The sequence below is a fragment of the Linepithema humile genome, chromosome 1 (assembly GCF_040581485.1).
Source record: "Linepithema humile isolate Giens D197 chromosome 1, Lhum_UNIL_v1.0, whole genome shotgun sequence".
NCBI classification, from domain to species: domain Eukaryota; kingdom Metazoa; phylum Arthropoda; class Insecta; order Hymenoptera; family Formicidae; genus Linepithema; species Linepithema humile.
The window spans coordinates 45,749,454-45,765,437 of NC_090128.1; the positions used below are offsets into that span (position 1 = coordinate 45,749,454).

At 38.9% G+C, this 15,984-nt stretch overlaps 1 protein-coding gene across 7 annotated transcripts in view; it reads left to right on the top strand.

The window, feature by feature from the left end:
- Positions 1 to 15,984, top strand: part of LOC105669532 (dentin sialophosphoprotein-like) — a 58,092-nt gene that overhangs the window by 26,386 nt on the left and 15,722 nt on the right. For 5 of the 7 annotated variants that reach the window (XM_012362534.2, XM_067356524.1, XM_067356529.1 and 2 more), the window contains 6 exons: positions 1,910 to 2,138; positions 4,228 to 4,378; positions 5,960 to 6,049; positions 6,433 to 6,516; positions 7,041 to 7,076; positions 7,814 to 7,879. In XM_012362534.2, the coding sequence (XP_012217957.1) occupies positions 1,910 to 2,138; positions 4,228 to 4,378; positions 5,960 to 6,049; positions 6,433 to 6,516; positions 7,041 to 7,076; positions 7,814 to 7,879 (656 nt within the window). Of the gene's footprint in view, positions 1 to 1,909; positions 2,139 to 4,227; positions 4,379 to 5,959; positions 6,050 to 6,432; positions 6,517 to 7,040; positions 7,077 to 7,813; positions 7,880 to 15,053; positions 15,392 to 15,984 lie in introns of those variants that run through there. The other 2 variants (XM_012362538.2, XM_067356530.1) reach the window with 1 other exon arrangement.

Genomic DNA, 15,984 nt, shown 5'->3' on the forward strand with positions numbered 1-15,984 from the left:
TTAATCAAGAATTAGCGGAGAAACTTGAATCCTCAATCAACTGACGTTTCAGAATTCTCATTGTTTTAACCGAAATTCTTTCGTTGCTAATGCATTAACTTTCCAGGATTCTAGCTTCAACTTTTCTCATTTAAAATGTAATTCCTCACTTTCTTTATTAAATCAGAATTCCGTTGAAAATACATTGAATATTAATAAGAAAAACCTAATTTAATTTGTAGCTCCAAACACTTGTTTTACCACAATTGTTCCTAATTCGTTCATTAAATTCAATTTCAAGAATTAGTAGAACAAAGGTAAAGATAAAATATTTTCAATGTTCTAACTTTTCAAAGTGTATTGTACAAACTTATTATATAACGTATTTACAATATTATGCAAAAAATTGCGATAATAATTTGCACCGCAAATAATTTTCTTTCACGCGCGTATCTCATTTTTATGTATAGAGGCTTTCTGCAGCTTGAATGACAGGAATATCCGAAGCGTACTGCATTATTTTCTCGATATATCGTACAAACAGATGTTCTCGTTACATGCGATGGACAGCCGTGAGCGAGCGACTCGGGCGTAGCATTATTTTTCGCGCTCCACCGGTGCCGCGGCCGCGCCGTCGGAGCGTGAAAAATGCGCTCGTACAGAGAGTGTCAAGTACACAGTAAAGATCACCCCCGATCAAGCGTTCATTCCTCTCCCCTGGTCTCGTTAGAGTCGCGTGTCATAGGTCGGTGTTTAATGGGATCGGACACCATGGTAGATCGACTTTAAACGCAGCATCATGCTCGATATCGAGCACGAAAATGGTGGGAGATCGGCTTTAAATGTATAACATCATCGCACGCTGTAATTGAGTATGCAATAATAGATTGGAATAGATTGACTTTAAATATTGAACATTGCGTTTTCACGGAATGCGTCAAATTGAACAAATATCGGATTTTTTCAAAAGCGCAGATAATTAAATACAACTAATTGGCACGGGCTTTAATTAGATCGTCTCCATTGTTGTATCGTAAATTTATCGAAACGCTGCGCTATAATTAAATTACTCTTATAGTTTCGAGCAGTGTCAATCGCCCCGTAATTTTCGATTTAATTCATTGCTCTTCTTTATTACATTTATTTTAATCTTGTTTTACTTTTATCGTGATTATTTATTTCAACGTCGCTTCCGTGAAGTGCGAGTCTGCATTTTTCGACGACAACGACCGCACGCTCGGTTCTCTGACCTGCTGTACCTCGTCGGCAAGCCTGCCCCGAAAATCTCGATTTTGATCGTCGACGGCATCTTGCGATTTTCTCGACGAATATCGACAGATGCGTCATCTTGAGCAAACAAAGTTAGTCTGTCGACGAGGAAGAAAAACGGAGACGGGTCAGGGAGGGGTACGATAGAGAGAGAGAGCAGGGACCATTAGAGAGAGATCGAACATCGGCGTGACACTCGTACCTTATAAGGAGACTCTCCCCGGTTCGCGATGTGTCGATAGAGTTATCGGAAGGCCGGAGTTTCTAATCTTATCGTGTTCCACGACCGTTCCCGTGTAATGTCATGCATTATCAAATCCGTAAAGTCAGTCAGGTGTGTACGATGGAAACGCAATACGCGATTGCCACTTCGAAATTCGTGGAAGATGCCTTCGCTCGAGTCTCTCGTTGACTATCTGGGTAATTGTTCCTCGTTTGCCGTCGTTTGCATAAAATTTACATTTAACAATACATATTGCCAAATACGATTGATAATGCAAGTTATTTACAATGGTTATTTTTCACTTTGCTTACGATTCATTATTAATATAGCTTCTAATTATTGTGGGATTGTGTTGAATTTTTATCAACTTTGCGAATTAAGATAATTGGGAAGGGAGAAATTTAATTAACCCCTTTGGGACGTCCTTTGTGCTTGCAGAACCAAAGAAGCGCCGTTTTCATCCTCTGCGCGGTCTCCGGAAAATTTTCCGACGGAAAAGCCGCGGCGCTGCTGATGCGCGCCTTGTTTCCAATTCGGGCGATCGGGATGCCGAATTGGCGCGCCTCCCGCGGGAGGATGTTACAATGAGGCATCCTGCAGGACGTCCCGAGGAAGCTCGCAGCAGGAGCGCGAGCGAACTGCTCACCGATTCCTGCGACCGGGAAAGGTAGGAGAAGTCATTCTAATAATATTGATTGTGAAAATAATTGTTTAAAGCGTATTTATTATTAAGTAATTATTGGAAGAATAATTTTCTTCCTTAAAAAAAAACGTTTCCTTGTATTTTAGTTGCTATCGCAGAAATTAAATATTCTTTAGAATATATTAAAATAATTATCGAAAATCTTAAAATAGACGTATTCTTTAATCGTGAATATTATTTTATTTAAAACATATTAAAAATAATTAATACTACGAGCCTTTATATATATATATATATTTATTTATTTTTTATTTCAACTCTTCCTTGTAAGATAAAGATTATTTTAGATTAGCGCAGATTTTTTTTATGCAGATCTTTCAATAGATTAAGCGGTATATCAGAATGTTATGTCAAAATACATTTATCAAAATGCTAATATTTGCGGCAATGCGCAATCTATGTTACCTTTTTCAGTGGACGACACATTCGATCGTCAAAAAGGCTCGGTTTCGCGTCTTTCAAGACACGCAGATCATTTAAATAGTAAATATCGAGATTTTTGTTGTCGTTTGTAAATCGTCGAGTTGTATATATTACTCGCTTAAATTTTGGAGCAGCACCTCTGAAAATTGTGTAATAACAAACATCGGTAATTGCGCTTGTTATGCTTGCCGAGTATTAGCTATTGATTATAATTAGCTAGTCGATCCATAATACGCTTGAATTATGAAACAACCTTGAAATGTGTAGCTGTGGAGTAACGCATTTGCCTTTGTCCAAGTTAGCAAATTTAATATTAGTTTTGAGATAATCTTATCGCAATGGAATTAGAACATAATTAAGATATAGATAATATATGATATTTCTTACTGATAATAAGTTATTAGTTATTGCTTTTGACAAAAATCCTTTTTTTCCGCCATTTATATATTTGTAATATTTTTCAAATATTTTATCCTTTATTTTATTATTGTTTTTATATCATTTTCTTTGAAAGATAATTAATAATAATAAATATTACTTCTATTAAACGAAGTATGGAACGAAGTATGGAATGGTTTTATATTTTTCGAAGCACGAACCGCAAGTGTAGCATTCAGTTTGTTATCAATTTACATTACAATCCTTGGCCTCGTTTTCTCGTTCAGTTTTTTTTTATTTCTGTCCTCGCAGTATCTCGTAGTTTACTACGTAGTAGCACGAAACTTGAGGGCGTTTCGCGTGCGTCTGTGTGATTTACGTGGGACGATGTGTAATGTCGCATCTCAATAGTACAACGACGACGCAGTTTGTTTTTGCTCGAGCGATCTCGTCCAAGATCACAAAAAGCCGCATAAGTGTCCGGCATTGTTAACACGTTCTTCGCAATGTTCTTAGCAAATCACTTATCACTGTAATTAACGACAGCAAAGTTCAAATCAATGTCGACCGTCATGCAGTAGCTTTTCCTCTCAGTTTTTCGCAATAAATTTAGAGCAATTATCATAGGAGATCGGAAATATATATACATATTTAAGGGGATCCTAAAGTGGTCTGTTTTACCTATTTTTTTCAAATACACTTAACTTTTTTTTGGCTGTGTAGAATGAAAAGTCCTTTTCTGTAAGTAAAGTACATATGCTAATACACTACGGATGGTCGATTTGAAAGGATTTTTCAAGCCAAAAAAAAACGAATTTTACGAAAAGTAGAAGGTAAAACAGATACGTCTCTGTTTTACCTTCTATTTTTCATAAAATTCGTTTTTTTTTGCTGCGTGGCTTGAAAAATCCTTTCAAATCGACCATTCGTAGTGTATTAGCATATGTACTTTACTTACAGAAAAGGACTTTTTATTTTACACGGCCAAAAAAAAGTTTAGTGTATTTGAAAAAAATAGGTAAAACAGACCACTTTAGGATTCCCTTAATATATTAATTTAAGCTATATACGTATTTTTGTACTTTATAAATTACCAATTTATTTTATATATCTGTAGATTTTACGAATTTTATTTCGTAATGATTATTAATTTTTAGTTTTACAAAAAAATAATATATTGAAGAAGTTATTCCCGAAGTAGGTATAATTCTTAGCTTTGTTGAACTCATCCCTATTTTTTTTACTTTTTTAGCGTATTCCTCCGCAGAAGCGGCGTGGAGGATAGCTTCATAAAATTACGAGGAGGCGCCGTAAAATTGTCAGTGTCGCACGATAGCGTTTTCCCGGGAGAAGTCCCTCACACTCGTCCTCTCTCCTCGCTGGCCAACCTGGCGACGCTCGAGGTCAGTACATTCAGATTCTGTTCAAGCAAATGTTCGAACTGCTTTTATCATATTTCTCAGGAGATCTTGTAGCTGGTCTCTGACATTGGATGATTAAAATCGAGACATACAAAAATCTTCTAAAGAAATATTGATGATAAGATTCTTCATATTCGCGTAAAATTTTAAAAAATCTTGGAAAAAAATTTGTATTATATATGCGCCGTAAGATTATTGAATCGTTGATTTTATAGTTGTAGAAAGTATAATAGAAAGTTAAAGCGATTATATTTGAATAGACTCGTATATGATAAGTCATTTTTTGCACACTTAAAGGATTAATTCGACGTTTAATAATGCGCGCGAAGGACGCGCGAGACTCGTAAAGTTTTCCTTTCCGCCGAAGCCAGTGAAACTGCCGCGCAGCGTTGAAACTATCTTTAAGAGCTCGTTAATTGTGACGCAAGTACCAACGCGTATCTTCTTATATCATTTACATATCCGCGAATTATATACACGAGCGCGGAGATTCGTGAGTCGTGCTCGCTATTGCGTGAAGCGTGAACGGCCGCAAGAGAAAAACGGCGGTGCTTCTCGTCTTATCTCGCGGACATTCGAGAGAGTCGAGGCATTCCGAGCACGCGCGAATAGACTCGCGCGATTACACATGTCCACGATCGACTCGTGACTTGTCTTCTAATTTTCGCACCACGGAATTGGCATACGCGGTAGCCGAGTGAACCGATCGCCGTTATCATTGTGTTGCATAAAAATGACGACGCGCCGCAGACGTAATTGTCGAACGGGCTAATTAACCGGGCGACTGGCGTTTTGCATTTCCTCGAACGAGCGCGGCTTACTTTTTCTTTCTCTCGTCGCGCACACCGTTACTTTCCTTCGTTATTCTTCCTTTCGCGCGAGTGAAGATTGGTATCTTTATTCTTTATTGTTTCCACTTGTTTGCGACGTAGCACGCATCGTCTGCGACGGGCATAATAACAGTTATCTTAAAGCATTATTATTACATTCACTCCATTTAAAGTAATATTAATCACGGCTGAAGTGGCATTTGAATTTGATCGGCTATTTGTTCGCTTCTTTATGCTAGCAATTATTGTTAATACGATTTTTGTGTAACTATCGACAGGGACGATTTCTCATTCGATATTTATGTAAATTGTGTTATATTCGATTAGAACTATCTGATACAAATTTTCATTCGCGGCACACGCGATAAATATTAATTAGATTCCGCGAAACGCAATTTACGAAAATGGATTTTATGTCCCGCTCGAAATGGATATGTCGACAAATTACACCTTGCGCTTCGATTAGAATGGTGATAATTATAACCGCAATGCATCTCAATGACCGCAATTATTGCAATCGATAATTATCAGATAATTCATATCAGAACACGACGAAATGTAGGACGATCCTTTCTATCCTTTCTATTTTCGAGAGCAAAAATGAGGAGCACGTTCCGTCCTGATACTTGAGGAAAGTCACGAATAGTTTTCACGTATGTGAAAAACCCCACGTCGCGAAAAATTCAGCGCCGGCTCGGCTCCGCTTTGTGAATGTTTCTTTGTCTTCTTCCAGCGGAGGCAGGTCAGGAAGAGTAACGAGATCATCGAGCACAAGGAGTACAATCATCATCACAACGCACAAAGGCACCGGATATCCCTTCGGGTAATTCACGGAAGCTTTTAACGCAGCCTTTTAAGGCTCGTAAATCCACGCATAAAAATTATTCGCGGCCGCTTTTAACGATAAATATTTCACGTGGAGCGCATAATCTTTATGACTGTGTTTTTTCCACGTCAAAGACATATTTTTGCTCTTTATAGCGTGTGCTAAAATATCCCGCATTCTATTCATATGACACACGCTGAAAATTAAATTTTGCGCTTTTTCAACATTTTTGTAATATTTAATTTAAAAGAAAAGATAAATAAGACATTTTTTTTTGCAAATAAGGTTATATTTCTGTGTCAAATAAAATCTGTGGAAACGACACAGTTGCCTGTTACAGCGTGTGTAATTATTGTCCGCTATTCGTGTTTTGTCCGCAGGTACTCGAGCAAATAAAGACGGTCATAGAGAACCGGAACCAACTGGCCTCGGCGACCTCGCCGGATACGTCCAGCATAGCGCACGTGAGTATCTAGCCAGCAAATTAATTCGTTAGAATGAACGCGTGGAGACGATAGTCTTCGGCCGTTGAACGAGAGACACGTGCGACTTCGCCTGATCGGGTTTTTTTTATTCGCCAACCTTGAATCGAAATTTCTTTTCCACACCTTTTTATGTAGAAAAAGTTTTGTACCGTTATTTGAAGTCATCTATTATTCTAAGAGATTTGTATAATTACTTTTTATCATCTCGCCGATTTTCTAATTGCAATCATATTTCGTGTTGTTGTTTTTAAAAATTACAAGAGTAAAACACAAAATGAATTTTATTTTCACTTTTCGCCGCGTGATTTCGCGAATATGAGGATCCGTTCGTGATACACGCGTGACCGAAAGAAAGTTGGCGCTCTTAATGAAGACAGAAAGCAAGGCAGTGATAGCTTCGCCGCGGATAATTACCGCGCATTTCACCCATTTTTTTCTAATACACATATTATAAATATATATTCCGTGTATAAGTGACGTCACGTTTCACTTTTGCGTTTCAGGCTGCCGGCGAGCGATATCAGCAGGAAACCACCGAGGTGAGATAAAGTGCCGCCGCGACGAGCGTTACTTTTTATTCTCGGTATCGGCGTTGGTCCGCGCGTCGCGAGCGCAGTTTCGATCCGCGGCCGGTGGTTTTAGTATCGCTCGCGCGTCACGGCGGAGCGGTGCGCGATAGTCGTCGAATTTCGACCGTCGTTTTTTTTTTTTTTTTTTTTCGCACGCCCGGCGCCCTCTTTGTCTCATTGTCATTCCTCTGCGGAGAATGACGTAACGGTAACTAATTACGGTGCGTCAGTGCACGAGGTGTGATAAGTGTGCGGTGTTCTTCCAAAATGAGCAGCGATGCAGGACGGCCGAGGTCAGTGCGAAAAATGCTCAATAGAGTCTTGCTCGCGTCCTCGATCGTGTCGACTCTGAGGAATAGAATCGGGGTAAGGAGAGACGAAAGAGCAGAAGGATCCTCTTGTTGTCGCTTCGCGATAAACTTTCACCGCCGTCGAGCGCGCATCGCAAAAATCGCGGTGACAATCTGTCATCGACTTTCGTTTCTTACGTCACGCTTGCACTTAGCCTTTCGCGCGCCCGCGCGTAAAAATATATATTCAGGCTCGCAATCCGCTGACTGATTTATCGTTATCACATCGCCCGGAGATGCGAGGCGCGCTAACGACTCGCTTGTCACATCGAGATTATGCCGGATTATTTATTCGACACTTTAGCATATTCCCGTGGTTACTCGTGTAGTGTATTAATTTGGGTTCTCCATTTTTAGAACCGCTTCGCAGTGTTCGAGAAGCATGGGGAGAGGAGCGGCGCGGAGGAGAGCCAGCAGGCAAAGGTGAGTGCACGATATCCTGCCCACCGGTTCTGCCATTCGTCTCGCTCGCGCGACGCGAGGAAAAGAAAAACGCATCCTCCGGATATCCTGCTAATGTCGCAAATCGACCGGCGAATTTCTGCAACAGGTGGCGAATGGCAGATCCGAAGGAGACCCGTTAAATCTTGTCCCCGCGCGCTATTAGATAACCCTTTGTGCGCGCGCGCTGCCAACGAATCGCGCGTAACGTGGGAACCGACTTTTGTTGATTACGCGTTATAGTCGACTCGTATTATCACCTCGCATGCGGGCGGTACCGCTGCACCACGTTCATAACGGGAACTTTTTTTTAAGGTCGTCGCTCGACCGAAAAAGGCTGCGGCGTATCTCGGTGCTTTATTTTATCAGCTTTGAATATACAGAGAGGCATTTATTCCACTTTTATCGCATTATTTCTTAATGGAAGATTTTTTTTGTCCGGCACTTTTTTTCCATCGAAAATATTAAAAAGAACCGCATCAGCGTTTACGGCAATTTTTCAACTTTTAATATTGCATATTTTGTGAGTAAATTTTGTTATGGAGTTTGAGCTTAAGCAAAGTTTACTTCAATTTTTTAATTAAAAAATCGCTTCTTTATTTTCCACTCGAAAACCACAAATATCTTGTTTCAAAGAAAATTTGCTTATAAATTAGGTACAAAGTCCATCATTAAAATATAATGCAGTAAAAGTAGAACGTCCTGTATATTTGTTATAATGCTTGGAAAACTAGAAGTGTGGCTCATACATCGTAATCGCGATGCTATGAGGAACAAAGATATGAATCCACCAGTGAGAAACTGTTAACAGGAAATTCTTTGTGGTGCGTAAGCATCCGTGCGAGTGCACTGATATTTCGTTCACTGTTTAGGACTTTGAACGATATGTCATATCGAAAACTTATCGTTAATTATTATATTTAGGAAATGGTTTCTAATATTTTTCAGTTGTATCTTATCGCTAAAGTAAGTTTACTTAATATTGACTCATAGAATTTACAATACTTTCCTAGATTTTGGAACGATAATAGTATGTAATAATAGTATGTATTTAATAAACTATATTTTTTTAGAATTTTATAACATTTTTCAAGAATAATAGAAACTAATAATCACTTTAGGTAATATTAATAACGAAAATTGTAATGAAATTATTAATGCTGGGCTGTTTGAATTATTTTTAGCCATAGAAGCTTAATATTAGCATTAATATTGTATGAACTCATTCCATTGATTATTATTAATTATTAATATTTGCATTAATATCACTATTTAATAATTAATGATTATGTTAATGTTAATATTATTATTTTTTATATATTTATCCAAGGAAAGACTTTGATTTCTGATGCAAAAATTCATTTTACTTAATTTCTTTTACGCGAAAAAAGTAGCTAAACGCAATGAACAAGGGAGTTATTCTGGGGAATCTGTATTAGTCGTCCAGCGGAGGATATTTTTGGATCGTGACACGTTTACGGATCTTTCGACGCGTGAGCGTCCCGCGAAATATAAGACAATGAAGACGGGACCGTGGAGAGAGGAGGAAGAGACGAAGAGAACGAAGCCGAACGCGGGAATGCGCGTTGTGTGTCCCTTTTATGGTTGTTCTCTTCGTTGTTTCACTTCTCTCTCGCACGTTCTGCCCGCGTTACAATTATTTCTCTCTGCTCCGCGATGAATCTCTGTCAGCGACTATTATTGCAGACTTCATCGCGAACGACAACTGTTTAAAACAATACACTCGGTTTGTATCGGGCCGCGCCGCTCCGTGAAATCATGGTTCTTTGTTGTTTACCACTGACTCAGTTTTCGTTGCTATTAAAAACACGCGTTGCGTTTATTGTACGTCCTCGCTACGATCGCGCTGTTGGTGGAAAGTCAATGGATTTCACGTTGAAAGAGAAATTGATTGCAGCTGGCAATTAAATTGTTATCACGACTTTATTGTTTTGTGCACGATACGCTGTATCCACACAACTTCGTAATCTATTATTCAAATTTAATCACTAAACAATTATGATTTTCATGTAATGAGACTCGAGAATCAAAATAGACACAGTCATAGTAGAAGAATATCACTGTATCCCCAACTGAGATTCTAATCGACATTGATTATATAAAAAAGAATAATAAAAAATCGGCGCTGGAAGAAGATCGAGGTGTGAATTAAAATTGTAATAGAGTCGATTACGAAATCAATATTCGTGATTTAACGCCTAAAAGAGACGTTATGGACACGTATTCTCCTCGAGCCGCAATTGCTCATCCACGCCAAAGACGTAAATCAAATCAAATCAAAGTCGACGTCACGTAGTCACAAAGTATACGACGGCGGGCGGGAGGTGGAGGGAAAGGCAAACATCTTTCGATAGCAAGCGCGCAGGAACAAGTAGAGGCGGGAGACGGCGTAATAGCGAAGAGCACGATATAAAGTTTACTGTTACTTGGCCCGTGGCCTGGCAGCACGGATCAAACGCCGAGCGTTTCGACGCGCCTCTCCTGCTCCTCGCTCACTGGCTCGCTTTCGTTATCGCGTGACGGACTGACAGACAGATTGGCAACAATAAATTTATTATATCTATAACCGAGTTACTGTAGCTGGAGATACATCAATAACGTAGGTGAAAGATGTCGCGGATTTTTACGATGCCACCATTTATCAATCTGGAATTGATTGTTTGCAATCGATATAAAGTATCTCAGTAGTATTTTATGTACGTTTTATCTGCATGAGAGCATAATTTATTATTATGACTGATAAATTATGACAATAGAAAGTTGTATTTGCCAGTCAAATTTAGGTAGATGCAAGATTGGTAAATTTAACCTTTGGTTTTAATATATTTGATATCCGTTATAATATATTTTAATTCACATCTCGATCTTCTTCCAACCCAGATTTTTTATTCTTTTTTTTTTATAATCAATGTCGATTTCGTCTCAGTTGGAGATACAGTGATATTCTTATACTATGACTGTGTCTATTTTGATTCTCGAGTCTCGTTGCATGAAAATCATAATTGTTTAGTGATTTAATTTGAAGAAGATTGATATCAATTAATATTAGCGCAAGCATATTATAAGACCATGTGGCTTTATCTCGTTTGTTTACATTTCAAAGTTAACATGTCGAACAAAAACGCCGCTACTCATCGTAGTGGACAACCGGCGCATTAAAGAAACGCGGACTTTGTCGGTAGAAAAAGGTCTTTGCTATAACGTTCGTCGGTATTGCAGGTGGTACTAAATAGTTGCACAGGTACATTTACCGTGTCATCATGCAATGCAATAAATGCAGCATTATGCACTAGAGAGGGCGTTAGTGTCATCTCCATAGAGCTTGGAGCTACTGCAAATTACAGAGTCACCATTTTGTCGGAGTGAAATTTTAGATATTTTTCAAACTTTTAAGAAGAATATTGCAGCTTATGATGATAGTTGCAAACAGTATTAAAATAAGAAAATGGAATAATGATAATAAAATGTAAAACACTAATAGTAAAAAAATTAATTATTTTGATACACAAAATCATAATTAAAATATTTTAAAAATGCATGCTGAGACTTTCACGTTGAAATAGTTATATTATTATTTTTCTGAGCGGAGCAATGTCTTTCTTAACTTCATTAGCAATGGCATTCATACGCTTTAGCAATATATGACAGTTATTGATCTTTGATTTTTTGATTATAACTTATTTGTCCGTGATATATTATCTGCGTTTGTCAGGCGTATTTTTTAATTAAATATATGTCTAAACGGAGGCTTTCTAGATATTATGTAAAACGTGTTTTAATGTTCGCGATGATGTCTCGCGCGCACTCGAGCGAGAAAATGCTTGTGTAAGTAGAAAACGAGGGGACCAGCCTTTTTTTGCTGGTCGATCGATGATCGATGATTACATTTCGCGGCTCCGCTATCGAATATTTTTTTTTTTTTTTTTCAGCAGCATTAGATCGTAGATTTATGTCTCTGTCAGATACTCTAGAGATGCACCTTGATTCAATAAGCGATAATTGACATTATTGGCTATTATATTTACGCATTTATATCTTGCTTTCACACATTATTTTTATATATTTATCATTCTGTGCGTACGTTTTACACAAATAGACTATTTTTAACTCGCACGTAACAGTGCAATTTTTTTGCAAATATTACGCAAGCATTAATGGTATAAAAATTTATTTAGCAACTTTTAACACATTTTATTATCTGTCAACCACCATTCACATGAATACGTAAATTTCTTTTTTTTTCGAGCGCGCTGCGGATTCCAAGAGACTCGAGTGCGACGTCGAGTGGCAAAGTTCGTTGACTCGATTCATGCAAGCTATATCGATTCTTTTCTTCGAAGAAACTCAAATGTGTCAACTAAACAAATTAAGAGACACATTTCGAATTTTAATCTCATTAAACGTATTTTATGAATAGTAAATGCGAGACATAATATTTGATGGGTGATTTGATGGATTGAATCTTTTTGAAAATAACTTTTTTACGGTAGAACTTATAAAAATATATTGTATCACAATACTTACATGTTCATGTTATATTATTTTTTTTATGTATTCTATGTTTCCGAGATAAGATAGTGATAAGAGATAAGATAATTTTAATTTATTAATGATAGACAAAAGAACATTTTTCTTCTCTTCTCTTTCTCTCTTGTCAATGTCAGGATAAAGTCGGATTAATGAAGTGATTTGAGCGCTAATACGCGAGTCTACGACCTCGAAGCGATAATCAAGTAATGAAGGATATTTAATCGAATGCGATAAATCATTTCGGTCGAAAGATTTGCTAGTCGTTTATCTCGTTCCGCAAATGAAAACGTCACACGTGTATACCATAAATGCTTTGTTTTTTTACGTCCCTCGGCTTCATTCATTTAGAGACAGTTTCGGATAATTGACGCGAGATTTATAGAGGTCACGCGGCCTCTAATCACAGCGTTGCGGTTTGACATTTGCGACGTGAACCCACCAGACCGTCGGTCTAAGCCAGTTTGGTATTTGCCTGGCATTTGTTACATCGCGCGCAATATGCCTTCGCGTCATGGCATGCCGACAAGGCCAAAGAATCCTTACGAGTCTTTACGTCGTAGATGGACGTCACTGCCAAATATTATTTTAATGACTTGCCACGACCTAAAATTTTTATAAAATTGAATATTATAAGTCGATAGAGTAATCGAAATTACTGTAAGTCGAAAACAATAACGGTATTTCGGAGATACGATAATTAAAAGAAAATGGGATAAAAGTGAGAGATTTAGTTTTTTTTTATTAGTTTTTCGATACGTGAAATAACAGTAATACTTGTTATTCGTTTATTTAGGTAGCTTCTTTTGCGCATATTATCTCATTACCATATCTTAATATTCCGGCATTATACAGTTTAGGAATTTTATCGTGACGCGGTCTTTCGCTTGTTTTTCGTGAAACTTCTTCCACCTTGACCGGGATGTCGGTTACCAAGGATCAGTGCGCCGGATCCGTTCCAGTAAACTCGATTTTCATAAATCCCATCTCTTCCGGTCACGATCGTTTATTCGTTCCGCGATGAAGGAAGCAAAACATCGCCGCGCTCGAAAGTGCAGCGCTCGATGATCCGATTCGACGTTCGCGCGATGATCGCGAATCGTTGCGCCGCGACAATTGCGCGCGGCGACGACGAGCTATGAAAGGCTCTCGCTTAAACTCGAGAAAGGAGCAGGAGCGATTGTAGGTGAATGGCAGAGAGCAATGGCGGCCGAGAGAAAATAGACCGTTTCTCGGAATAGACATCGACTTGCAACATTAATTGCAACGAGAGTCGCGCGAAGCGATCGGCGCGATCCGTATCGGTTGCTCGGTTTCCAATATTAGTTCACCCTCGGGGTTTTTGCATTTCGCTCGAGCGTAAAAAGCAAGCGACATAGTTTTTCCGATACGAGCGACAACGAAACTCGAAACCGGTTCGGCGCTCCCGACAAAAAGATCCGTTAACGCTTGTGATACAATATGCAAATCTCGCGAGGTAAATTTGTAAGCTTTCAAAGTTCACAATGCTGGTATTGGTTTTTTTTTTTTTACGGCGAGATCGTTTCATCTCTTTCCTCTTCTTGCTGCCCGTCGGACGATGTTAGGCGAGAGATGACGGATGAAAGAGGAGATCGGGCGAGAGAGCTTTCGTACTCTTGCTCCAGCCAACAGCTGGCAAGCAGGGAGATGGGTAGCACCGTTAGCGCGCGGCTCCTCGTCCGATTCCTCGTAGATCAGCCTTCTCGATCGTACTTCGCCTCTCTTTATTTCTTGTCAGGGGCCATTAAGCGCTCAGTGACGTACGGGACTTGACACCCTCCACTGGAGAAATCACATAGGAACCTAAACTACTCGTGACCATTGATCTTCGTGTCAGTGATAAATTCTTGCGTGAATATAGAGTTGATTGCTCTCGGAAGGACAAAAAACTCTCTCGACGGAGAAAAATCTCACTTATTCATACGAATTGAAATAGAAATAAAAATAATTCCTCGTGTAAATTTTTCTTTACGTCGAAATATTTCAATCAAGGAGTCGTTTGAAAGACGTAAAAGGCTATTTATGTTTAATTGAATAAAAAATTATCTTATTTATTTATTTACGGCGAAAATCTAGAAACATGAACTCTTCACAGCGCAACATTGTATCGCTACATTATATTGTAAAATATAATTAATATGTCACAAATGATGCAATTTTTGAACTCGAATTAGTTCTTGGATTGCAGATCAAAAACCCAATTTTTAAATAATTAAAAGTATTTTTTTATTCTAAATTACGATATTAATTTATTAATGTTAAGAAATCAGTTATTGCACTTTCAAGCTAAATTTTGCAAGTATCGAATATGTTCGTATATGTTTTGGATTTCGATCACTCTCGCATCAACTCGAAACGGAGCTTATTAATTCTTCTCGGAGCGGCTCGAAAATGCTGTAATCATGGCGCGTAATGTCGGCGTACGTACCTGAGGTCTCCACCACTTGGTCCGACCGGCACTTGCCACTTCTACTGCCGTCGAAGTCCACCGGGACGAGGAGGCCTCGAACGAAGGATCCGCAGCTCGACTCGAATCAGTCAGTACCGCGCCGCGACGTGTTTTCCGCGTGACACAAGCGTGAACGTTCACGTTTTACGTATCCGCCCCCTTCGATCGGGTGAAGGGCTTCTCGTTACATAAATCCCGATCGATCGCCACTGACCTTCGGGTCGACGGCGACAGTCGTCGTTTCAGTTGGTGCCAACGAACGAGCCGCCGGAAGTCTCTGCGCTCCAGTCTCTCGGTGTTTTTCGTGAAATTAGTAATTCTAATTAATCGTGCGAAATCAAGAGAGACGGAGAAAGAAATGTTACCGTCGGCAGGAGCGAGTGTGCGCGATTTCGTTGCAAATCGTTGATAACGTGAGAGAAACGAGAAGTGTCGGCCAGAAGGAATTTTCACCGAAGTCCTATCACGCTCTTTTGGTATCTTAGACATGTAAACTCTAACTTGCGATTATTAGACGCGCGTATGTTGCGATGACATTGACGAAATTTGGATAGAAGTATTTCGCTTTGTTATATCGCGTCATCGAACTTCACACGTCCACCAGCTGGAGCAATCGAATAAGCCGTATCTATCTGGTTAAAAATCGATAAGATAAAACAAAATGCAATTTTTCGTTTAATTGTCGATTCTATCTCTCAAGGCACAATTTATATATTTTTCCATTTATCAGATTGAAAATTGCACGCGTATTTATATATTTAACTCGCATTTGTTTTCTCAAATGTGTCATCAATCACATGTTTTACAATCAATATCATGCACGAAAATAATCTATATTAATCTCGCACACGTGTGAGAGATTTATTATACGAGCTGCGAGTATAGAATAGAGATCGTGAACTCTGCTAAGATCTCGTGAACGATTACCGGGTCGATGGACGAACTCTCGTTGTCGTTACGAGCGAACGATGAAAATTAGCATGCATTCGTACTCTCTCGCGTACTTCCTCTTTCCTCGCATCGCTAAGTGAATGCACTCATCGGAACAGACTCGCGCCTTCTTTTCTTT